The 19,811-nt window shown below is 53.2% G+C and overlaps 1 protein-coding gene across 1 annotated transcript; it reads left to right on the top strand.

Annotated features, from left to right (window-relative positions):
- The first annotated feature begins 11,958 nt into the window (after nt 1-11,958).
- LOC100192112 (uncharacterized) lies at nt 11,959-18,813 on the top strand. Its single transcript, NM_001137535.1, has 9 exons — nt 11,959-12,342; nt 12,505-12,603; nt 13,912-14,164; nt 16,810-16,920; nt 17,007-17,143; nt 17,346-17,459; nt 17,597-17,796; nt 17,928-18,125; nt 18,230-18,813. Exons 1-9 carry the CDS (start codon nt 12,073-12,075, stop codon nt 18,390-18,392), a joined length of 1,545 nt encoding a protein of 514 aa, NP_001131007.1. The 5' UTR covers nt 11,959-12,072; the 3' UTR covers nt 18,393-18,813.
- The last annotated feature ends 998 nt before the right edge of the window (nt 18,814-19,811 follow it).

Genomic DNA, 19,811 nt, shown 5'->3' on the forward strand with positions numbered 1-19,811 from the left:
TGAGAGACCACCAGCAAAAGGGGGATATCGAAGTGTTTCATGTTAGCACCGAGAACCAGCTAGCCGATATCTTTACCAAGCCTCTAGATGAGAAGACCTTTTGCAGGCTGCGTAGTGAGCTAAATGTCTTAGATTCGCGGAACTTAGATTGAATTGTAGCATACATATGTTTATGTTTTTGATCATGTTCATTCTGCATTTTGTTGCCTATTGTGGTGCTCAAGTTGTACAAACACTCCCTGGACCTCACAAGTCTGTTGCAAAGTGATGCACATGTTTAGGGGGAGATGTGTTACAACTTGACCCTTTGAGACTAACCATATGTTTGAGTTTGCTTGATTTAGTCTCGAAGGAGAATTGAAAGGGAAAGGTGGACTTGGACCAATGAAAGACTTCCACTGCACTCCGATGAGAGGGTAACTTATTCCAAGTCCATCTCGTGAACTCTTATTGCTATTTGATCTTAATTGAAGATTTTGGTGAGGCAATGGGGTTAAAGGGCCACGATTGATCCCGTTTTGGTGCTTGATGCCAAAGGGGGAGAAAATAAAGGCCAAAGCAATAAATGGATCAGCTACCACTTGAGAAATTTTGAGAAGTAGTAGAGCTTTTTGTTTTGTCAAAACACTCTTATTGTCTCTTGTGTCGAAAGTTGGCTTCTTGTGGGGAGAAGTAGTGATTATGTGAAAAAGGGGGAGTTTTTGAAATCTTTGATCAATCTCTTTTGGAATGACTCTCTTTATGGTTCAACATGTGTGTTTGACTTAGAGATAGAGATTTGAGTTTGATTTGCAAAAACAAACCAAGTGGTGGCAAAGGATGATCCATATATGCCAAAATTGAATAAAACTCAAATTTGTTTTATTTGAAGTGATTTTGCACTTGTTCTAGTTGCTTTATGATGTGTTGGCATAAATCACCAAAAAGGGGGAGATTGAAAGGGAAATGTGCCCTTGGGCCATTTCTAAGTATTTTGGTGATTGAGTGCAAACACAAGTGCTTAAATGTGAATCTATGCCATGGATGAACAAAGTGGAAATCACAAGTAAAGGTATGTTTCTAAGCCTTAGTACATTGGTTTTGTGTACTAATATATTTGTCTAAGTGTTAGAAACAGAGAGAAGGAGAAAAGGAGAATGTTGGCTGTGTACAGCCAACAGGCTGTTTTGGTCTGGGGCACCGGACTGTCCGGTGGTGCACCGGACAGTGTCCGGTGCGCCAGGCTGCCTCGGCCTAAAGACGCCACTCTCGGGAATTTGCCGACGGCGTACGGCTAAAATTCACCGGACTGTCCGGTGTGCACCGGACTGTCCGGTGAGCCATCGGTCGGCCGAGCCAACGTTCGGCCGCGGAATCTGCGCGCGACACGTGGTCTGGCCAACGGTCGGAAGGAGGCACCGGACTGTCCGGTGTGCACCGGACTGTCCGGTGCGCCAGATCTGCAACGGTCGGCTGCGCCTGTTAAGGAAAGGAATCGGGCACCGGACAGTGTCCGGTGTGCACCGGACTGTCCGGTGCGCCCGATGACAGAAGGCAAGGATGGCCTTCCAGATTTGTTCTCAACGGCTCCTAGCTGCCTTGGGGCTATAAAAGGGACCCCTAGGCGCATGGAGGAGTATACCAAGCATTCCTACAACATTCCTAAGCACCAAGACATCGATTCCACGCATTTGATTCATCGTGATAGCATCTAGAGCTCTTGTTGAGTTGTGAACTCATTGAGTTGTGTTGCGAGCTCTTGTTGCGACTTGTGTGCGTGTTGTTGCTCTGATTTTGAGTCTTGTGTGCGTTGCTAGTTCCCTCCTTACTCCGTATTTCTTTGTGAATCTCAAGTGTAAGGGCGAGAGGCTCCAAAGTTGTGGAGATTCCTCGCAAACGGGATATTGAGAAGAAAAGCATAACGCTGTGGTATTCAAGTTGATCATTGGATCACTTGAGAGGAGTTGAGTGCAACTCTCGTCCGTTGGGACGCCACAACGTGGAGTAGGCAAGTTTTTGTACTTGGCCGAACCACGGGATAAATCACTGTGTCTTCTCTGTGTTGAACTTCTTGTGATTGTCTTTGTGTGCAAGATCTTCTCTCTAGCCACTTGGCATTAACTGTGCTAACAATTAACCAAGTTTTTGTGGCTATAAGTTTAAGTTTTACAGGATCACCTATTCACCCCCCCTCTAGGTGCTCTCATTGGTCGAAGGTGATGGGCTTGTCAGACCAGTCTAGGTAGACTGGCGCCGCCACCTTCACCGAGCAGACCTCCCGGCGCTCTTGTTTGCGGTGCCGAGCCGAGGCATTCGCCGCTTGCCCGCCGTAGATCATGAAGCAGTCGCGGACCTCGGGGAACTCTCCTGCTTGGTGATCTTCCTTCTTGTCATCGTCGCGGGCCCTGCCACCCTCTGCAGGTGGCCCGGACCTGTGGAAGTGGCGCCGAAGCATGACGCACTCCTCAAGGGTGTGCTTGACGGGCCCCTGATGATAGGGGCACGGCTCCTTGAGCATCTTGTCAAAGAGGTTGGCACCTCCGGGGGGTTTCCGAGGGTTCTTGTACTCGGCAGCGGCGACAAGGTCCGCGTCGGCGGCGTCGTGTTTCGCCTGCGACTTCTTCTTGCCTTTCTTCTTGGCGCCGCGCTGAGTTGACGCCTCGGGAGCATCTTCCGATGGGCGGCCCTGGGGCTGCTTGTCCTTTCGGAAGATAGCCTCGACCGCCTCCTGGCCAGAGGCGAACTTGGTGGCGATGTCCATCAGCTCGCTCGCCCTGGTGGGGGTCTTGCGACCCAACTTGCTCACCAGGTCGCGGCAAGTGGTGCCGGCGAGGAACGCGCCGATGACATCCGAGTCAGTGATGTTGGGCAGCTCGGTGCGCTGCTTCGAAAATCGCCGGATGTAGTCCCGGAGAGACTCTCCCGGCTACTGCCGGCAGCTTCGGAGGTCCCAGGAGTTCCCGGGGCGCACGTACGTGCCCTAGAAATTGCCGGCGAAGGCTTGGACTAGGTCGTCCCAGTTGGAGATCTGCCCCGGAGGCAGGTGTTCCAACCAGGCGCGAGCGGTGTCGGAGAGGAACAGGGGGAGGTTGCGGATGATGAGGTTGTCGTCGTCCGTTCCACCCAGTTGGCAGGCCAGACGGTAGTCCGCGAGCCATAGTTCCGGTCTCGTCTCCCCCGAGTACTTTGTGATAGTAGTCGGGGGTCGGAACCGGGTCGGGAACGGTGCCCGTCGGATGGCCCGGCTGAAGGCCTGCGGACCGGGCGGTTCGGGCGAGGGACTCCGATCCTCCCCGCTGTCGTAGCGTCCCCCACGCCTGGGGTGATAGCCTCGGCGCACCCTCTCGTCGAGGTGGGCCCGGCGGTCGCGATGATGGTGCTCGTTGCCGAGGCGGCCCGGGGCCGCAGGCGCGGTGTTGCGCGTGCGCTCGGTGTAGACTGAGGCTTCCCGCATGAATCGGGAAGTCGCGGCATGAGGTTCCGAGGGGTATCCTTGCCTTCGGGAGGCAGAGCTCTCGGCCCGTCGGACCGCGGAGCCTTCCAGGAGATTCTTGAGCTCCCCCTGGATTCGCCGACCCTCGGTGGTGGATGGCTCCGGCATCGCGCGGAGGAGCATCGCTGCTGCAGCCAGGTTCTGGCCGACGCCACTAGATGTAGGTGGCGGCCTGACCCTGGCGTCGTCGGCGACGCAGTGCTGGAAGCCCTGGGGCAGGTGACGTATTTCTCCGGCCGAGGGTTGGCCCGCCCATGCCTGCCCGACGTCCCGGCGGATTGGCTCAAGCTCTCCTGCTCCCTCGTCGAACCTGGCCTGCGCCCCGCGGACTTGCTCGAGCTGTGGGTCGTGACCCCCCGCCGGAACGGGGACCACAACTAGCTCCCGTGGGATGTCAGCGCGAGGCACCGGCCTAGGGAGATCACCGTCCTCCGGCATGCCGAGATGATTGCCTTCGGAGGGACCCCCTAGATCGACGTGGAAACATTCGCGGCTTGGGCCGCAGTCCTCGTTGTCGAGGCTGCGGCTACCGTCGGAACAGTCGGAGAGGCAGGAGTCACATGCGATCATGAAGTCCCGCATGGCACTGGGGTTGCCAAGTCCAGAGAAATCCCAACAGATGCTGGGGTCGTCGTCTTCCTCGGACCCAGAGGGCCCGTAGGTCGAGACGTCCGTCAACCGGTCCCAAGGCGACCGCATGCGAAACCCCAGAGGGTTTGAACTCGCCTCTACGAGAGCGTCCGCCAGAGCGAGGTCGCTAGGCGGGTTGAGGCTGAATCCAAATGACGTAGGATGGGAATCGGTCGGTACCTTTCGGTCGACGAGCGGCGACATAGTCACGTCGGGGACTGATTGCACCATCGTCTCAGGTACGAGGGTGACGTCCAGCAAGCTCTCCGCGAGCGCGCTGGCGTCGTCCGCTTGCTCGGGATTGGCGTGTCACGGGGAGATGGCACTCGTCTTCGTCTCAGGCGCGAAGTCGATACCCGGTGCGCCCTCATTGGGATGCTGGAGCTGTCGACTCGCTCGACAGCCGACGAGGCGCTGCCTCCTGCTTGGCCTTGGTTGCCCTGCCTTCGCCTCCGCCGACAGGGAAGAAGGCGGGACGAGCTCGAAGATTGTTCTTCCGCCATGCGGGGAAGACGTCGTCGATTCCGCCGCCGGCGGGCGGGCTGTCGGCCGCCATTGTCGTTGTCGCACGGCGGTGGAAGGAGCATCATGTCGTAGCTGCCGTCGAGGGACATGAACTCAAGACTCCCGAAACGGAGCACCGTCCCGGGTTGGAGAGGTTGCTGGAGACTGCCCATCTGGAGCTTGACGGGAAGCTGTTCGTCAACACGCAGCAGGCCCCTCCATGGCGCGCTAACTGTCGGCGTTTCGAGACCGGGGGGTCCCTCGGGCCGACGAGTGAGTGTCGCCGCGTGCCCCAGCCCAGATGGGTCGAGCGCGAGGGCGAGCGCGAAGGGGGGAAGAAGCGTGGCGGCCGGAGACCGGCGTGAGAGAGGTGGGAATCCCGCGGCCTTCGTGTTCGTCCCGCGCCCAGGTCGGGTGCGCTTGCAGTAGGGGGTTACAAGCGTCCACGCGGGAGAGGGAAGCGAGCGGCCCCAAGAGAGCGCCTGTCTCGTCCTCGTCCCCGCGCGGCCAACCCTCTCTAAGAGGGCCCTGGTCCTTCCTTTTATAGGCGTAAGGAGAGGATCCAGGTGTACAATGGGGGGTGTAACAGAGTGCTACATGTCTAGCGGGGGAGAGCTAGCGCCCTAAGTACATGCCGATGTGGCAGCCGGAGAGATTTTGGCACCCAGCTGGTGTGATGTCGTGGCCGTCGGAGGAGCGATGGAGCCTGGCGGAGGGACAGCTGTCGGAGCGGTTGGGTCCTTGCTGACGTCCTCTTGCTTCCGTAAGGGGGCTGAGAGCCGCCGTCGTCACAGAGCATGCGGGGCGCCATCATTGCCTATCTGGCGGAGCTAGCCAGATGGGACACTGGTCTTGTTCCCTGCGGCCCGAGTCAGCTCGGGGTAGGGTGATGATGGCGCCTCCTATTGACGTGGCGAGCCTGTGCCCTAGGTTGGGCGATGTGGAGGCTCCTCCGAAGCCGAGGTCGAGTCTGTCTTCCACGGCCGAGGCCGAGTCCGTGCCCCTGGGTCGGGCGAGGCGGAGGTTGTCGGCAGAGGCCAGGGCGGAGTCCGAGCCCTGGGGTTGGGCAAAGCGGAGTTCGTCGTCTTCTGGGGCTGAGCCTGAGTCCGAGCCCTGGGTCGGGCGGAGTGGAGTTCGTCGTCTTCCGGGACTTAGCCCGAGTCCGAGCCCTGGGTCGGGCGGAGCGGAGTTCACCGTCTTCCGGGGCTTAGCCCGAGTCCGAGCCCTGGGTCGGGCGGAGCGGAGTTCGTCGTCTTCCGGGACTTAGCCCGAGTCCGAGCCCTGGGTCGGGCGGAGCGGAGTTCACCGTCTTCCGGGGCTTAGCCCGAGTCCGAGCCCTGGGTCGGGCGGAGCGGAGTTTCCTATGGTGCCTTTGGCAGGGCCTGACTGCCTGTCAGTCTCACTCTGTCAGGTGACACTGCAGTCGGAGTGGCGCAGGCGGCGCTGTCCTTCTGTCAGGCCGGTCAGTGGAGCGGCGAAGTGACGGCGGTCACTTCGACTCTGCCGGAGGGCGCGCGTCAGGATAAAGGTGTCAGGCTACCTTTGCATTAAATGCTCCTGCGACTTGGTCGGTCGGTGCGGCGATTTAGTCAGGGTTGCTTCTTAGCGAAGGCAGGGCCTCGGGCGAGCCGGAGATATGTTCGCCGTCGGAGGGGGGGCCTCGGGCGAGACGGAAATCCTCCGGGGTCGGCTGCCCTGTTCCGAGGCTAGGCTCGGGCGAGGCGTGATCGAGTCACTCGAATGGACTGATCCCTGACTTAATCGCACCCATCAGGCCTTAGCAGCTTTATGCTGATGGGGGTTACCAGCTGAGAATTAGGAGTCTTGAGGGTACCCCTAATTATGGTCCCCGACAATTAGACATAAGAACTTTGGGTACCCAAACACAAGTCTTTGACCCCTTGTGCTTGCCCCCAACATATTTGGCAACTACCTTACCGGATTTGTTAGTTAACACATAAGATGCATCAAAAGTTTTAAATGAAATGCTATGTTCATTTGATGCACTAGGGGTTTTCTTCTTAGGCAACTTAGCATGGGTTGGTTGCCTAGAACTAGATGCCTCACCCTTATACATAAAAGCATGGTTAGGGCCAGAGTGAGACTTCCTAGAATGAATTCTCCTAATTTTGCTCTCGGGATAACCAGCAGGGTATAAAATGTAACCCTCGTTATCCTGAGGCATGGGAGCTTTGCCCTTAACAAAGTTAGATAATCTTTTAGGAGGGGCATTAAGTTTGACATTGTCCCCCTTTTGGAAGCCTATGCCATCCTTGATGCCCAGGCGTCTCCCACTATAGAGCATGCTTCTAGCAAATTTAAATTTTTCATTTTCTAAGTCATGCTCATTAATTTTAGCATTAAGTTGAGCTATGTGATCATTTTGTTTCTTAATTAAAGCTAGGTGATCATGGATAACATCAACATTAATGTCTCTACATCTAGTGCAAATGGAAGTATACTCAATGGTAGATGTAGAGGGTTTGCAAGATTTTAATTCTACGACCTTAGCATGCAATATATCATTTTTACTTCTAAGGTCGGAAATGGAAGCATTGCAAACATCAAAATCTTTAGCCTTAGCAATTAATTTTTCATTTTCATTTCTAAGGCTAGTAAGAGACATGTTCAATTCTTCAATCTTAGCAAGCAAATAATCATTATCATTCCTAAGATTGGGAATTGAAATATCACAAACATTTGAATCAACCTTAGCTAACAAATTAGCATTCTCATTTCTAAGGTTGTCAATAGTCTCATGGCAAGTGCTTAGCTCACTAGATAATTTTTCATATTTTTCAACTTCTAGAGCATAAGCATTTTTCACCTTAACATGCTTCTTGTTTTCTTTAATAAGGAAGTCATCTTGGGTGTCCAAGAGATCATCCTTCTCATGGATAGCACTAATCAATTCATTTAATTTTTCTTTTTGTTGCATGTTAAGGTTGGCAAAAAGAATACGCAAGTTATCCTCCTCATTGCTAGCATTATCCTCATCATTAGAGGTTTCATATTTAGTGGAGGATCTTGATTTTACCTTCTTCCTTTTGCCGTCCTTTGCCATGAGGCACTTGTGGCCGACGTTGGGGAAGAGAAGACCCTTGGTGACGGCGATGTTTGCGGCGTCCTCGTCGGAGGAGGAGTCGGTGGAGCTTTCGTCCGAGTCCCACTCCCGGTAAATATGGGCATCGCCGCCCTTCTTCTTGTAGTACTTCTTCTTCTCCTTTCTTCTCCCCTTCTTGTCGTCGCCCCTGTCACTGTCACTAGAGATAGGACATTTTGCTATAAAGTGACCGGGCTTACCACACTTGTAGCAAACTTTCTTGGAGCGGGATTTGTAGTCCTTCCCCCTCCTTTGCTTGAGGATTTGGCGGAAGCTCTTGATGACGAGCGCCATCTCCTCATTGTCGAGCTTTGAGGCGTAGATTGGTTGTCTACTTGATGTAGACTCCTCCTCCTTCTCCTCCGTCGCCTTAAATGCGACCGGTTGTGCTTCGGACGTGGAGGGATCGTCAAGCTCGTTAATCTTCTTTGAGCCCTTGATCATGAACTCAAAGCTCACAAAATTCCCGATTACTTTCTTAGGAGTCATTAGTGTATATCTAGGATTGCCACGAATTAATTGAACTTGAGTAGGGTTAAGGAAAATAAGTGATCTTAGAATAACCTTAACCATTTCGTGGTCATCCCATTTTTTGCTCCCGAGGTTGCGCACTTGATTCACCAAGGTTTTGAGCCGGTTGTACATATCTTGTGGCTCCTCCCCTTGGCGAAGACGGAAGCGACCGAGCTCCCCCTCGATCGTCTCCCGCTTGGTGATCTTGGTTAGCTCATCTCCCTCGTGCGCGGTTTTGAGCACGTCCCAAACTTCCTTGGCGCTCTTTAATCCTTGCACCTTGTTGTACTCCTCTCTACTTAGAGATGCGAGGAGTATAGTTGTGGCTTGGGAGTTGAAGTGCTCGATTTGGGCCACTTCGTCCTCATCATAATCTTCATCCCCTACGGATGGTACCTGTACACCAAACTTAACGACATCCCATATACTTTTGTGGAGTGAGGTTAGATGAAATCGCATTAAATCACTCCACCTTGCATAATCTTCAACATCAAAAGTTGGTGGTTTGCCTAATGGGACGGAAAGTAAAGGCGTATGTTTAGGAATGCGAGGATAGCGTAAGGGGATCTTACTAAACTTCTTGCGCTCATGGCGCTTAAAAGTAATGGATGGCGCGTCAGAGCTAGAGGTGGAAGGTGATGAAGTGTCGGTCTCGTAGTAGACCACCTTCCTCATCTTCTTTTTCTTGTCGCCACTCCGATGCGACTTGTGGGAAGAGGATTTCTTCTCCTTCCCCTTCCCCTTGTTGCGGGACTCTTTCGATGAAGCTTTCCTGTGGCTTGTAGTGGGCTTGTCGCCGGTTTCCATCACCTTCTTGGCGTGATCTCCCGACATCACTTCGAGCGGTTAGGCTCTAATGAAGCACCGGGCTCTGATACCAGCTATGCAGATGCCGACTGGGGAGGGTGTAGAGATACACCGAAGTCCACTTTAGGGTATATCTTTATGCTCTCCGCGGGAGCTATTTCTTGGAAGAGTTGCAAACAGACAATGAGAGCATCGTCGACAATGCACGCTGACTTTGGGGCTACGTATGAGGCAACTGGACATGCGATATGGATAAAGAAATTTGTACCCGAACTAAGAGTGGTTGATAGCATAGAGCGACCACTGAGAATTTACTGCGACAATGAGCCAGCGGTATTTTTCTCCAATAAGTCAAGTGGCTCTGCCAAGTATATTGACATTAAGTGTTATATTGTTAAGGAGAAGATTCTGATCACACCATTCAAGTTGAGCATATAAGAATCCATCAGATGCTTGCGGATCCGCTCACAAAAGGTCTTCCACCCAACGTGTTTAGTAAGCACGCAGCCGGTATGGGTTTAAGGGAGCATCTATGATCCTAAATCACATGGGCTACAAATTGCAACCTAGTAAAATCTTTTCGTTCTGAAGCAGGGGAGCATGTTGTAGCCAATGAATGCGGTGATACTTAATAGATCATTGTCACACATTGGTCTCTATGTGTAAACTTGTCAAAGGATGGAATTCATAAAAGTTTGAGTGAGAGGTATGTAGAGAACAAATGAGAGATTATTAGGATGTGTTCTCTACACTAGCCGGTTAACAGTAACCAGGATAGGGTTAATCCTAACCGTGCCCCTGATGGGGGGGGGGGGGGGGGGGGCTATCCTAACCGTTGGTTGCAGCCCTCGGTCATACGACGCCATATAAATAGATTAAGGTGCCCGATATGTTTAGCCAACACTAATCGCTCGACCTTAAAACCCTAATCGACATACTGAGAGGAACCGATCTCCTAGGCGTTCGGAGTGACTGGAATACCTGTGACTATGTCTCAGATCCACCGCCGATCAACGACGAGAACCAATCTTCTCGCCACACGCAGAGAGATCAAGAAGTAGTAGAAGGCGAGCCTTCACTGCAAGACGTCACCGCAATGATGGCTAGGAACAATAACGACAGTATATATATACCTATACCCTTCAGTAGAATAGATCTACTCATCATCAAGTTATTTTAGACATGTTGGTATTCTAGAGACTTAGTAACCGATACTAGGCAACATAGAATCTAACATAACGGTGTTTCGCTAAAAAAATTTATAAACTTCATCGGGGCCTGCTGACCCGATAACCCCCTAAATTCGCCCATGGATACCGGGGTGGTGGCCCTGTGTGCGCTGACAGAAGATCAAAACGGGTCCGGCCGGCCTTTTGCACAGCTAAACGTTAAACGGTCGACAGGGCGGGGTTTGCTGATGTGGTTTTCCGGCAGTTTTTTGGCCTGTGATTCAGGCAAATCATCTCCGCGAAAATCAAGGAGGAAGAAAGGCTCTTCCACTGCGGTCACCTGCATCTGCATGACTACATTTTTTTAAGAATTAATGGAAACATAATGTTTCAGCTTTTTTTTTGCAGACTCCGGCATAGGAACTTGACCCCCCCCTCTAATCGCCCTTTTTCCATCCTTGCTTTCGCAACGCTTTTGGTCTAATTTGCGCTCTGTAATTTGCGCCCTTTTTCTTCTAATTTGCGCTCTGTAATTAATCGAAGCCAATCCCAAGAACCCCAAAAGTGCGCTCTGTCTGCAAGACCTACTGCAGTCTCTACCAGGCTAGTACTACACTACCAGCGCTCAACTCTCCTCGACCTCGAGCGAGTAGAACCTGATTCCAAGCCAACCAACCAGGCAGCTCATCTTCAGGCTAGACAGACGGCAGGAACCGGCACAACTGACGACGCCCCATGACACGAGCTCGTGCTGCTTCCAGGTTCCAGCCAGCAGTACAAGTGCCATTGCGGCAGCGTCACACTCACACACACACCCCCTTATCGCCAGCTAGCGGCGCCACCGACACCCTTCGCAGGGCCCATTTACCCCCGTCCCGTCCGCCCCCACCGGGAGTCCGGGACTACCACTGACGGCCCCAGCCGACTCTATCCCATCCTCTGCTTTTTACTGTCAGGCGCCCGATCGTCCATGTCGACACGTTTTACCGTCGCCTTCCGCGCGCCAATCATGCTGCACTTGTTCTTCTTCTTCCTCCTCCTCCTCCTTTCCACGGCCCTTCTTCTCTGCATCGGCCTTGGATCCCAGATCACCTCCTCGCTTATACATAATACACTTATACTTTCATTTCACAGGTCAAACAGTGCAGCAGAGATGATGCGTGCGTGCGTGCGTGACGATCAGACGCTAGTAGTAAAAAGAGAGAAAAAAAATATTCTTGTGCCGAGCTGGAGCAGCGCTGTCGCTGTGAGAGCTAGCGCAGCGCAGTGAACATGCTCGGCCACGACTCGACTGACGCGACCGACGGGCTCGCGTTCGTCGGTGCTCTCTAATGGCCCGGATCAATGGACGGCCATGTTCTTTCTCTACGACGCAAACTGGATCTGCATCTCAATTTGGCGCCAATGCCAACCGACACACACACACACTTGCAGTTTCATCGAGTCCACGCTAAAATATATATATATATATATATATTCGTGCTAGTAGGTAGGTCGCAGTAAAAAAAAACATCTGAAAAATGCTTGCGTGCTTGGTCTTCAGTAGTAGATTCGAAGAGAGAGAGAGAGAAAAGAAATAAGTGCGGTGGGATTGAGGGAGGAGGTATTAGGCTATTATTAGGGCGTAGTACAGTGCATACACAAAACCCTACGGCGTCCCTCTGATGCGGCGCTGAGGGCTGAGGCTAAGCACGTGGGTGGTGGCCTCTATAAACCCCTTCACTCCGGGCACTCGCATCCCGCAGCCCGCCCCGTCCGCCCGCCCGAGTCACACTCACACAGAGCCGAGCCGAGCCCAGGCAGGCAGGCAGGCGGCCCAGGCGCCCAGCCCACCCCCCTACCCCCGCGGCGCCGCCGGAGCCAGAGCGAGAGCGATGGACGCGCTGCCGGAGGCGTGGTCGCAGGTGCGCGCGCCGGTGATCGTGCCGCTGCTGCGGCTGGCGGTGGCCGTGTGCCTCACCATGTCGGTGCTTCTGTTCCTTGAGCGCGTGTACATGGCCGTCGTCATCTCCGGGGTGCGCCTGCTCCGCCTCCGCCCCGACCGCCGCTACCGCTGCGACCCCCTCCCCGAGGACGACCCGGAGCTGGGCTCCTCCGCGTTCCCCGTCGTGCTCGTCCAGATCCCCATGTTCAACGAGCGCGAGGTCCGTACCCCCCCGCCCGCCGCCGCATTACATTGCAGCGCCATGCCGCCATTGCCGGCCAAGCGCCCGTTGCAGCGGTTTTACTCCGGATTCGTTGGGTCACTAATAACCTTGGTTGCCTTGCGGTGGTGCCACGGGCGGGCGGGCGTGCGTTCTCTGCAGGTGTACCAGCTGTCCATCGGCGCCGTGTGCGGGCTGTCGTGGCCGGCGGACCGGCTGGTGGTGCAGGTGCTCGACGACTCCACGGACGAAGTGATTAAGGTATACTAGCTTGCGTTTCGCCAGAGATTTTTTTTTTCTCTTTACTGCTGCTAATCATGTACCTGTGCGTAATGCATTAGCATCTGCAGCAGCGTTATCTTCTGCCTGTCGGTGGGTGGCCATTGTAGTTCCATACGGACAGTCGCCTGCGCCTCTGCCTTTTGTTTTTTTTTTACTTCTTTAGATTAGACTTTGGTTTCCTCTGCCCCTTTTTTTTACCTTTTTTTTCCTGTCCCCAGCCGAATTGAAGGAGGCCGCAGCGCCCGGGCATCCTGCCAGGCCTGGCCCCGACCACCCTTGTCCTCTTTTTACTCACGCCACTGTACAGCCCGTCAGCCCCCGCATCATGCTACGCCGCCCCCGGCTCCGGCTGTGTTTGTGCGGTAATAATGACACTTGTAGAAGAAGCGGGTAAAAGAAAAAAAAAACCACACATCTTACAGTTACTACTGCTGCACTGCTGCGTACAGTGCACGTGACGGCATCAGCTTCGCAGTTTTAGGAACTACAGTATTACGAAAATACGTTGCAAATAGGCTAGCTAGTACTACTAGCAACACACCCATTCTCGCTATGTTTTTTGGCGGGAACGGGGAACCATGGGCCCATGTCTGCTTGCCTACTTGCCTAGCAGCCTAGGTATTCTCAGTTATTTTACTAGTAGTACGTTTCATTACGTATTTTTACGCATTGGGTTTTCGGGGGTGCATTAAACTGTATGGTAGCGTGTGGAAAACTGTCTCCTCCGCGGCGGCGCGGCAGTAAAAAACAGCAGTAAAGAGGGGTAATCTCGCGCACAGTGGGGATTCGTGGTCGGCATCGTTGGCTGGCCATTGCGCGCTGCCATTTCTAGACCTACGGCATTGATTGCTTGAGGTGGTGGCGGACTGGCGGTGGTGGTCGTCCGTCGTCCATGCAGAGCATTCAATGCCCCCGCTAATTAAGCACAATCAGGGGGCTCTTCTTCAGTGCTGTGCATGACCCTCCTCCTCCTCCTAAACAAAATGGTAAAGACCCTAGGCACGTGCAAAAGCCGTGCCGAGTGCTGACCAGTGACCACACTCCCCTCACAGCCACATTGGATCCGGTTACCCTCACCTTTCTTTAAGAGTGCGGATGGGTTAATTGCGTGCGCTATTCAACTCCGGCGACGGCACTAGTACTACTAGGGTAAAAAAAAGATGTTTGTTTCATCATAGGCACCCTATATTTTCTGCATTGCTGTAGTATTATTATTCCAGATCCCCAAAAAGGGGGGCGGGGGGAAGCCTAATAATAATTGGATCGGGCACGAAATGTGATGAGCAGGAGATGGTGCGGATGGAGTGCGAGCGGTGGGCTCGGAAGGGGATCAACATAACGTACCAGATCCGGGAGGACCGCAAGGGGTACAAGGCCGGCGCGCTGCGGGCGGGGATGAGGCACGCGTACGTGCGCGACTGCGAGTACGTGGCCATCTTCGACGCCGACTTCCAGCCCGACCCGGACTACCTCAAGCGCACCATCCCCTACCTCGTCCACAACCCGGAGATCGCCCTCGTCCAGGCGCGCTGGAGATTCGGTCAGTATGCCCTACCCTACCACCACCTTCCGTGCATTTCCATTCATTTCGTCGTTCATCATTAAGTAAGTATTTGTATTTACCGTGCTCTTTGTTGCCGGCGCTAAGTTCGTTAGCCTAGGAAGGAGCACATTATATATACACTTTAAGAAAAACGCAGGCTTGGGTTGCGTATAGGTCAAGGTTTAGTTTTAAGCTAAAATCCGGAGGGGAGGGCTGCGCAATTGACTTTTTACGGCCTAGGGCACGTGCCAACTGGCCTTGACTTTCGGGCCAGGCGAGTGGAGCCGCTGGATTATTATTGTTACTGCTACTGTATACTGTAGGGCTGTAGGCACGTAGGGTACGTACGCAATGAGAGTCCCAGATCAGACGCCAACGCCACCGACAGTCCTTGCGGTGCACCCGGCTGCCTCTTGCCGCGCGCGCGCGCGCTGCTCTCGCGCCCTGACAGACGCACCGCCACGGGTGACGGGACCCCCCACTTCCTCGTGACTCGTGAGTCGTGTGGGCCGTCCCCGGGCGTACCCAGCAGGTAGCCCGGATCTCCAGTCCTGCCGTTGGGATTCTACGGTCTTCCTCCGCCCGCCGGGCCGGGACCGCGCGGCTCCGGCCGGGCCGGACCGGACCACCAACGTTTGTTATGTGCGCCCCGCGGAGGAGCCACGGGCGCGCCGTTGATGTCTCGGCGGCATGGTCACGGGCGGGGCGCACGGCCCTGACGCCGTCGGCGTCGGGTGGGTCGTCGGTGATACTACTACGTATGCTGCGGCTACTGTTACTGTTGTTTTAGGGTTACTGCGCGGCGGTGCGTTTACTATTGCGGCCTGTCCTGACACTGTCAGCGCAGCGCTCAGGAGGAGGAGTGGCATATTCGCTCGTGCCGCGCCAGATGCAGATGCGGAGGCAGAGGCAGAGGGACGAGGAGGTGGTGCTTATGGCGCGCAGATTCTTCACCGAACCGTGCCACGTGGGACCGAGTGGCGATGGATATGGATCATGCGTTGCGTTGCGTTGCCTAGCCCAGAACCCCGCAGACATTTGTCATCTCTGCCGCGCGGAATATCTCCGCGCAACCGAAGGAGAAAGGAGTAGGAGGGAGCAGAGCACGGCAGAAAAGGGTTCGGTGAAGCTGCTTCACACTCACCCTGCTCAAGTGTGGATCCTGTATCACCCACTCCATCTCCATCTACGCACGCGGCACGCACACACACAGAGAGACGCGCCTCCCTCTCTCTCTCACTCTCTCTCTCTATCCTCCTGTATGGCATGGCTGCGTCAAGTCCCTGTCCAGAACACTAGTACGTGCAGTCTGTGTACGTGCCGCGGCTCCACCAGGTCACGGCACTGACAGCGGTAGGCCTAGCCTAGGCTAGGCCGGACAGGTTTTCCGCGGCCATGTGGCGCGGTCAGGGGGAACATGGCGGGTCCGGGGCCGGCCGTCGGTGATCTCGGGACGGGGGCGGAGGCGTGGGCGGGGGCCGTGGGCGCGCATAATTGACCGCGAGAAGGACCCGCGCTGCCTGTCTCTGCTTTTGCTGCAGTGCATCGGGCCTCTCTCTCCGTTTAGTTCAGCATGTACTCCAGTCGAGAACACGGTTATCTAGCTGCCATTAGTATTTCTGCCCATATGATGTAGTACTCCCTGTCTCCACGAGAATACAAATTTTTTTTTTGTGTGAAAAAGTCAAGGAGTATAAATTTTAGTATTTCGTGTTATGAGTATTACTATTTTTATATAAATTTCATTAAATTTCAAGAGCTTCATAAAAGGTGAAACACAAATTATATCATTTTCCGGACAAAACTAGTAAGGACTTGTTCGGTTATTGCTATCACATATGGATTGGATGAGAATGAAAAAAAAAATAAAGAATTTTGACTTGTCATGTATTTAAACCTATCCAATCACATCCAATCCACGTGGATTGAGATGAAAACGAACAACCTCTAAGGGCTAGTTTGGTAAATCCATTTTTAGATATTTTTAGTTTACTAACGAAAAATGAACTAATTTCTCTTAGAAAAATAGAAATCTCTTGAAAATGGATTTACCAAACTAACCCCCAAGACAGTAGATTAATGATTCCTTTCTAGCCTGACCACAGGCACATTGCTTGGTCTGCTGGTCCAGTGTGTCGCAGACCCACCCGGAAGTGAAACAAAGTGAACTAGTAAAAAATCAGAGTACAAATGCACATGTCCAGTGTTGCTCAGATACAGTAGTATAAGGCCCATTTGGTACATTACTGAAGGGGGAAAAAAGAAGCTGACTTAACAGGTTTCACCGGCGCTGTGAAAAGAGTGAGAAAAAGAACCTCTATAAACAACAAATGAACAGTGTGTAAACTGTAGCTGTGTCTGAAGCTGGAGTCGACAGGAGCTGCACCAAAAGAGGCCTAAATTGTTTGTCTGCTCAGCTGAGGCCCTGACCCTGAGGGGAACAATAATACACATGGTCTTTTAATCTTTTATTTATAGCAGTGATAATTTATACTGGCACAATTTTACTGTCACTTTTTCCGTCGTTATTTTGATGATGACCATGAGCCCACGAGGCCCAAGACGATGAGGAGTATATTTGAAAGTAATCGATGGTCATATCTGATATTCCGATTGTTGTCTGTCCTTGTGGTGGCGACCAGTGAACGCGGACGAGTGCCTGATGACGAGGATGCAGGAGATGTCCCTGGACTACCACTTCACCGTGGAGCAGGAAGTGAGCTCCTCCGTCTGCGCCTTCTTTGGATTCAACGGTAAACCAAGCTCGCACCCAGCGCTCTATCCATCGCTTCTGCATTTCATCCATAGCACCAGGTAGCTGAGTAGTTTCGGCAACCAGGCACCGCCGGCGTGTGGCGCATCTCCGCGGTGAACGAGGCTGGGGGGTGGAAGGACCGGACCACGGTGGAGGACATGGATCTGGCCATCCGGGCCAGCCTCAAGGGCTGGAAGTTCGTCTACCTCGGTGACGTCCAGGTACGGTTGATACCAACAATCATGGGCATCCAGAAATTTCAGATGGAATGCGATGCAACTTTCTAGCACCGCTATCATTGAATCGAAGACATTTTTGGTCTTTTTTTTTGTTGAGACGATGGCGCATTCAGAATTTCAGACTGCACAGTGAGAAGAAAGTGAAATTCACCCATGATGTGCCTGCCCGATTTGATTCCTGCAGGTGAAAAGCGAGCTGCCGAGTACCTTCAAGGCCTTCCGGTTCCAGCAGCACAGGTGGTCGTGCGGCCCGGCGAACCTGTTCAGGAAGATGCTCATGGAGATTGTGACGAACAAGGTCTGTCCCTCCAAACACGAACCCGTCGAATCAAACTCTCTAAGCTGCACAGAGCACGTCTGACTGGATCCGGAAGTCTAGGCCAGGTGGAACGTGGCCGCTAGCTAACTCGTCGCGTGCTACTGACTGTGACGCAGAAAGTGACGATCTGGAAGAAGATCCACGTCATCTACAACTTCTTCCTGATACGCAAGATCATCGCGCACATCATCACCTTCTCGTTCTACTGCGTCATCATCCCGGCAACCATCTTCGTCCCCGAGGTCCGCATACCCAAGTGGGGCTGCGTCTACATCCCCTCGGCCATCACCCTCCTCAACTCTGTCGGCACTCCCAGGTGAAAACCCCCCTCCTAGACGAAGACGACCTCGCAAAGGCAGATATATAGCCATCAGTCGATGACGATTCCAGGTGGCTAAACGACCACACAGTTACCTGACCAGATGACATGGACTTTGTTGCGTGCAGGTCTTTCCACCTGCTTTTCTTCTGGGTCGCCTTCGAGAACGTCATGTCCCTGCACAGAACAAAGGCCACGCTGATCGGCTTGCTGGAGGCCGGCAGGGCCAACGAGTGGGTGGTGACGGCGAAGCTCGGCAGCGCCATGAAGATGAAATCGGCTAACAAAGCGGGGCTCAGGAAGCAGTTCATGAGGATATGGGAGAGGTATATATATGAAGCAATTAAAATCTACTGTTTCCCTTTCCCCCACCGCCACCGGATGCTATTCCCTTCAAGTCCCGCGACTAATTTCCAGCGACATGATGCAGGCTGCACGTCACGGAGCTCGGGGTGGCAGCCTTCCTCTTCTCCTGCGGCTGGTACGATCTTGCGTACGGGAGGGACCATTTCTTCATCTACCTCTTCTTCCAGTCTGTCGCGTTTTTCATCGTCGGCGTCGGCTACGTCGGCACCATCGTCCCGCAGTCGTAGCGGAAGCGTGTCCAGATCATCCGCTTCTCTCTGGTTTTCGCATTGTGTCTTGGGTAAGTTTCGTAGTGGATGACCGGTTTGAGGTAAAGATCATGCATGCGGTCCTCTCTTCCATCGTCTTTTTTTGGGGACCGGCCGTGTGTGCTTCGTCGACCTTCGGCTGCATGCGCGGTGTTTTACTGTAAAATAGGAAAGCAGTGTTGCAAGATCGCTGCAGGAGAATTTAGAGATTGGTGCCACATGGGCAGGAGATGTCCTGGTGTTTCTGCTTATATGCTATATCAACTATGTGATGTGTTTTAAGGGGGGGTGCAGGATGGCTGCTTCCAATGTACTAGTAACATACAGAGAAACAGGTTCAGACATGTGTTCAGAAAAAAAAGAGTCAACTATTCAGCCTTCTTGTAGCATGCTACATTTTACATGCGTTCTCCTGTTATGTGGGCGTATTAATTAGTATGAAGCAGTAGCCTCTATTGAGTAGAGATGAGTAGATGACAATGGGACCTGATTCCCCGCGAGGAATTTCCCTATTAGGAGACAGGTATGAGACTAATTTAGTCCCCACCGGATCTAAGTAGGGAAATTTAATCTCCGTCAGGTTCGCGAGGATTCGCGAACTGAGAACCATCCTCTATCCATGTTCCTTGTGTACCCGCGCCATGAAACTTTTTTATCCAAGTTAGTCAATTTCTTTTACTATATTAAAACACCAGTAGAACATTATGGTTAAATGTTTTTAATATTAAAAATAAATTATGCATATGTATATATGGTTTTTTTGTAAAATAAAAAAATATAATTGTGTCGGGCCGGGTCAACACTGTGGGCCGAGTCTACGGCCTAAGCACGACACGACGCTCGTGTTGGGCTGGACCAGTCACTATTCCCATTTGGCCATATATACCTCCGAAAGATAATGATTGTCCTCGCCTCCGTTGTCGCCACCTCGTTCGCCAAATCGCCATCCTGCTTCTTTTCTCTCTCCCCCTCATGCCTCCGCCTCCGTGCCACCCATTCTCGAGAGGTCGTGGGAGCAGGCGCCTCCTCCCTGTATTCGTCCGACACCATCCCGACACTGACCCGCGCAGTGGCTATTGCACGTCCACGAGGCTGTTTCACAGCATGCACACACCATCGTTTTTGCCATCGTCGGACGTCTCGTTCGTCTTCTCGGCCTTCGCCCTGTTCTTCCTCCCCAACCTGCTGCCCATGGTCGCAGCCGCGAGCCGACCGACGCTCGTCGACACGGGGACAGGCGAGTCGGTCTTGCTCCTGGCTTTTCTTCGTGCGTGTCGCCGAGGAGGACACGATGGCGCCTGCCATGCTTAGGTTATCTTGGCGATGAGGAGTCCAAATCTGAGATACTGGACAACCAAGACCTGTAGCGCGGCAGCAATCGGCATATGCTACGGAGTT

This window comes from Zea mays, chromosome 4 (genome assembly GCF_902167145.1).
Source record: "Zea mays cultivar B73 chromosome 4, Zm-B73-REFERENCE-NAM-5.0, whole genome shotgun sequence".
Classification (NCBI taxonomy): Eukaryota; Viridiplantae; Streptophyta; class Magnoliopsida; order Poales; family Poaceae; genus Zea; species Zea mays.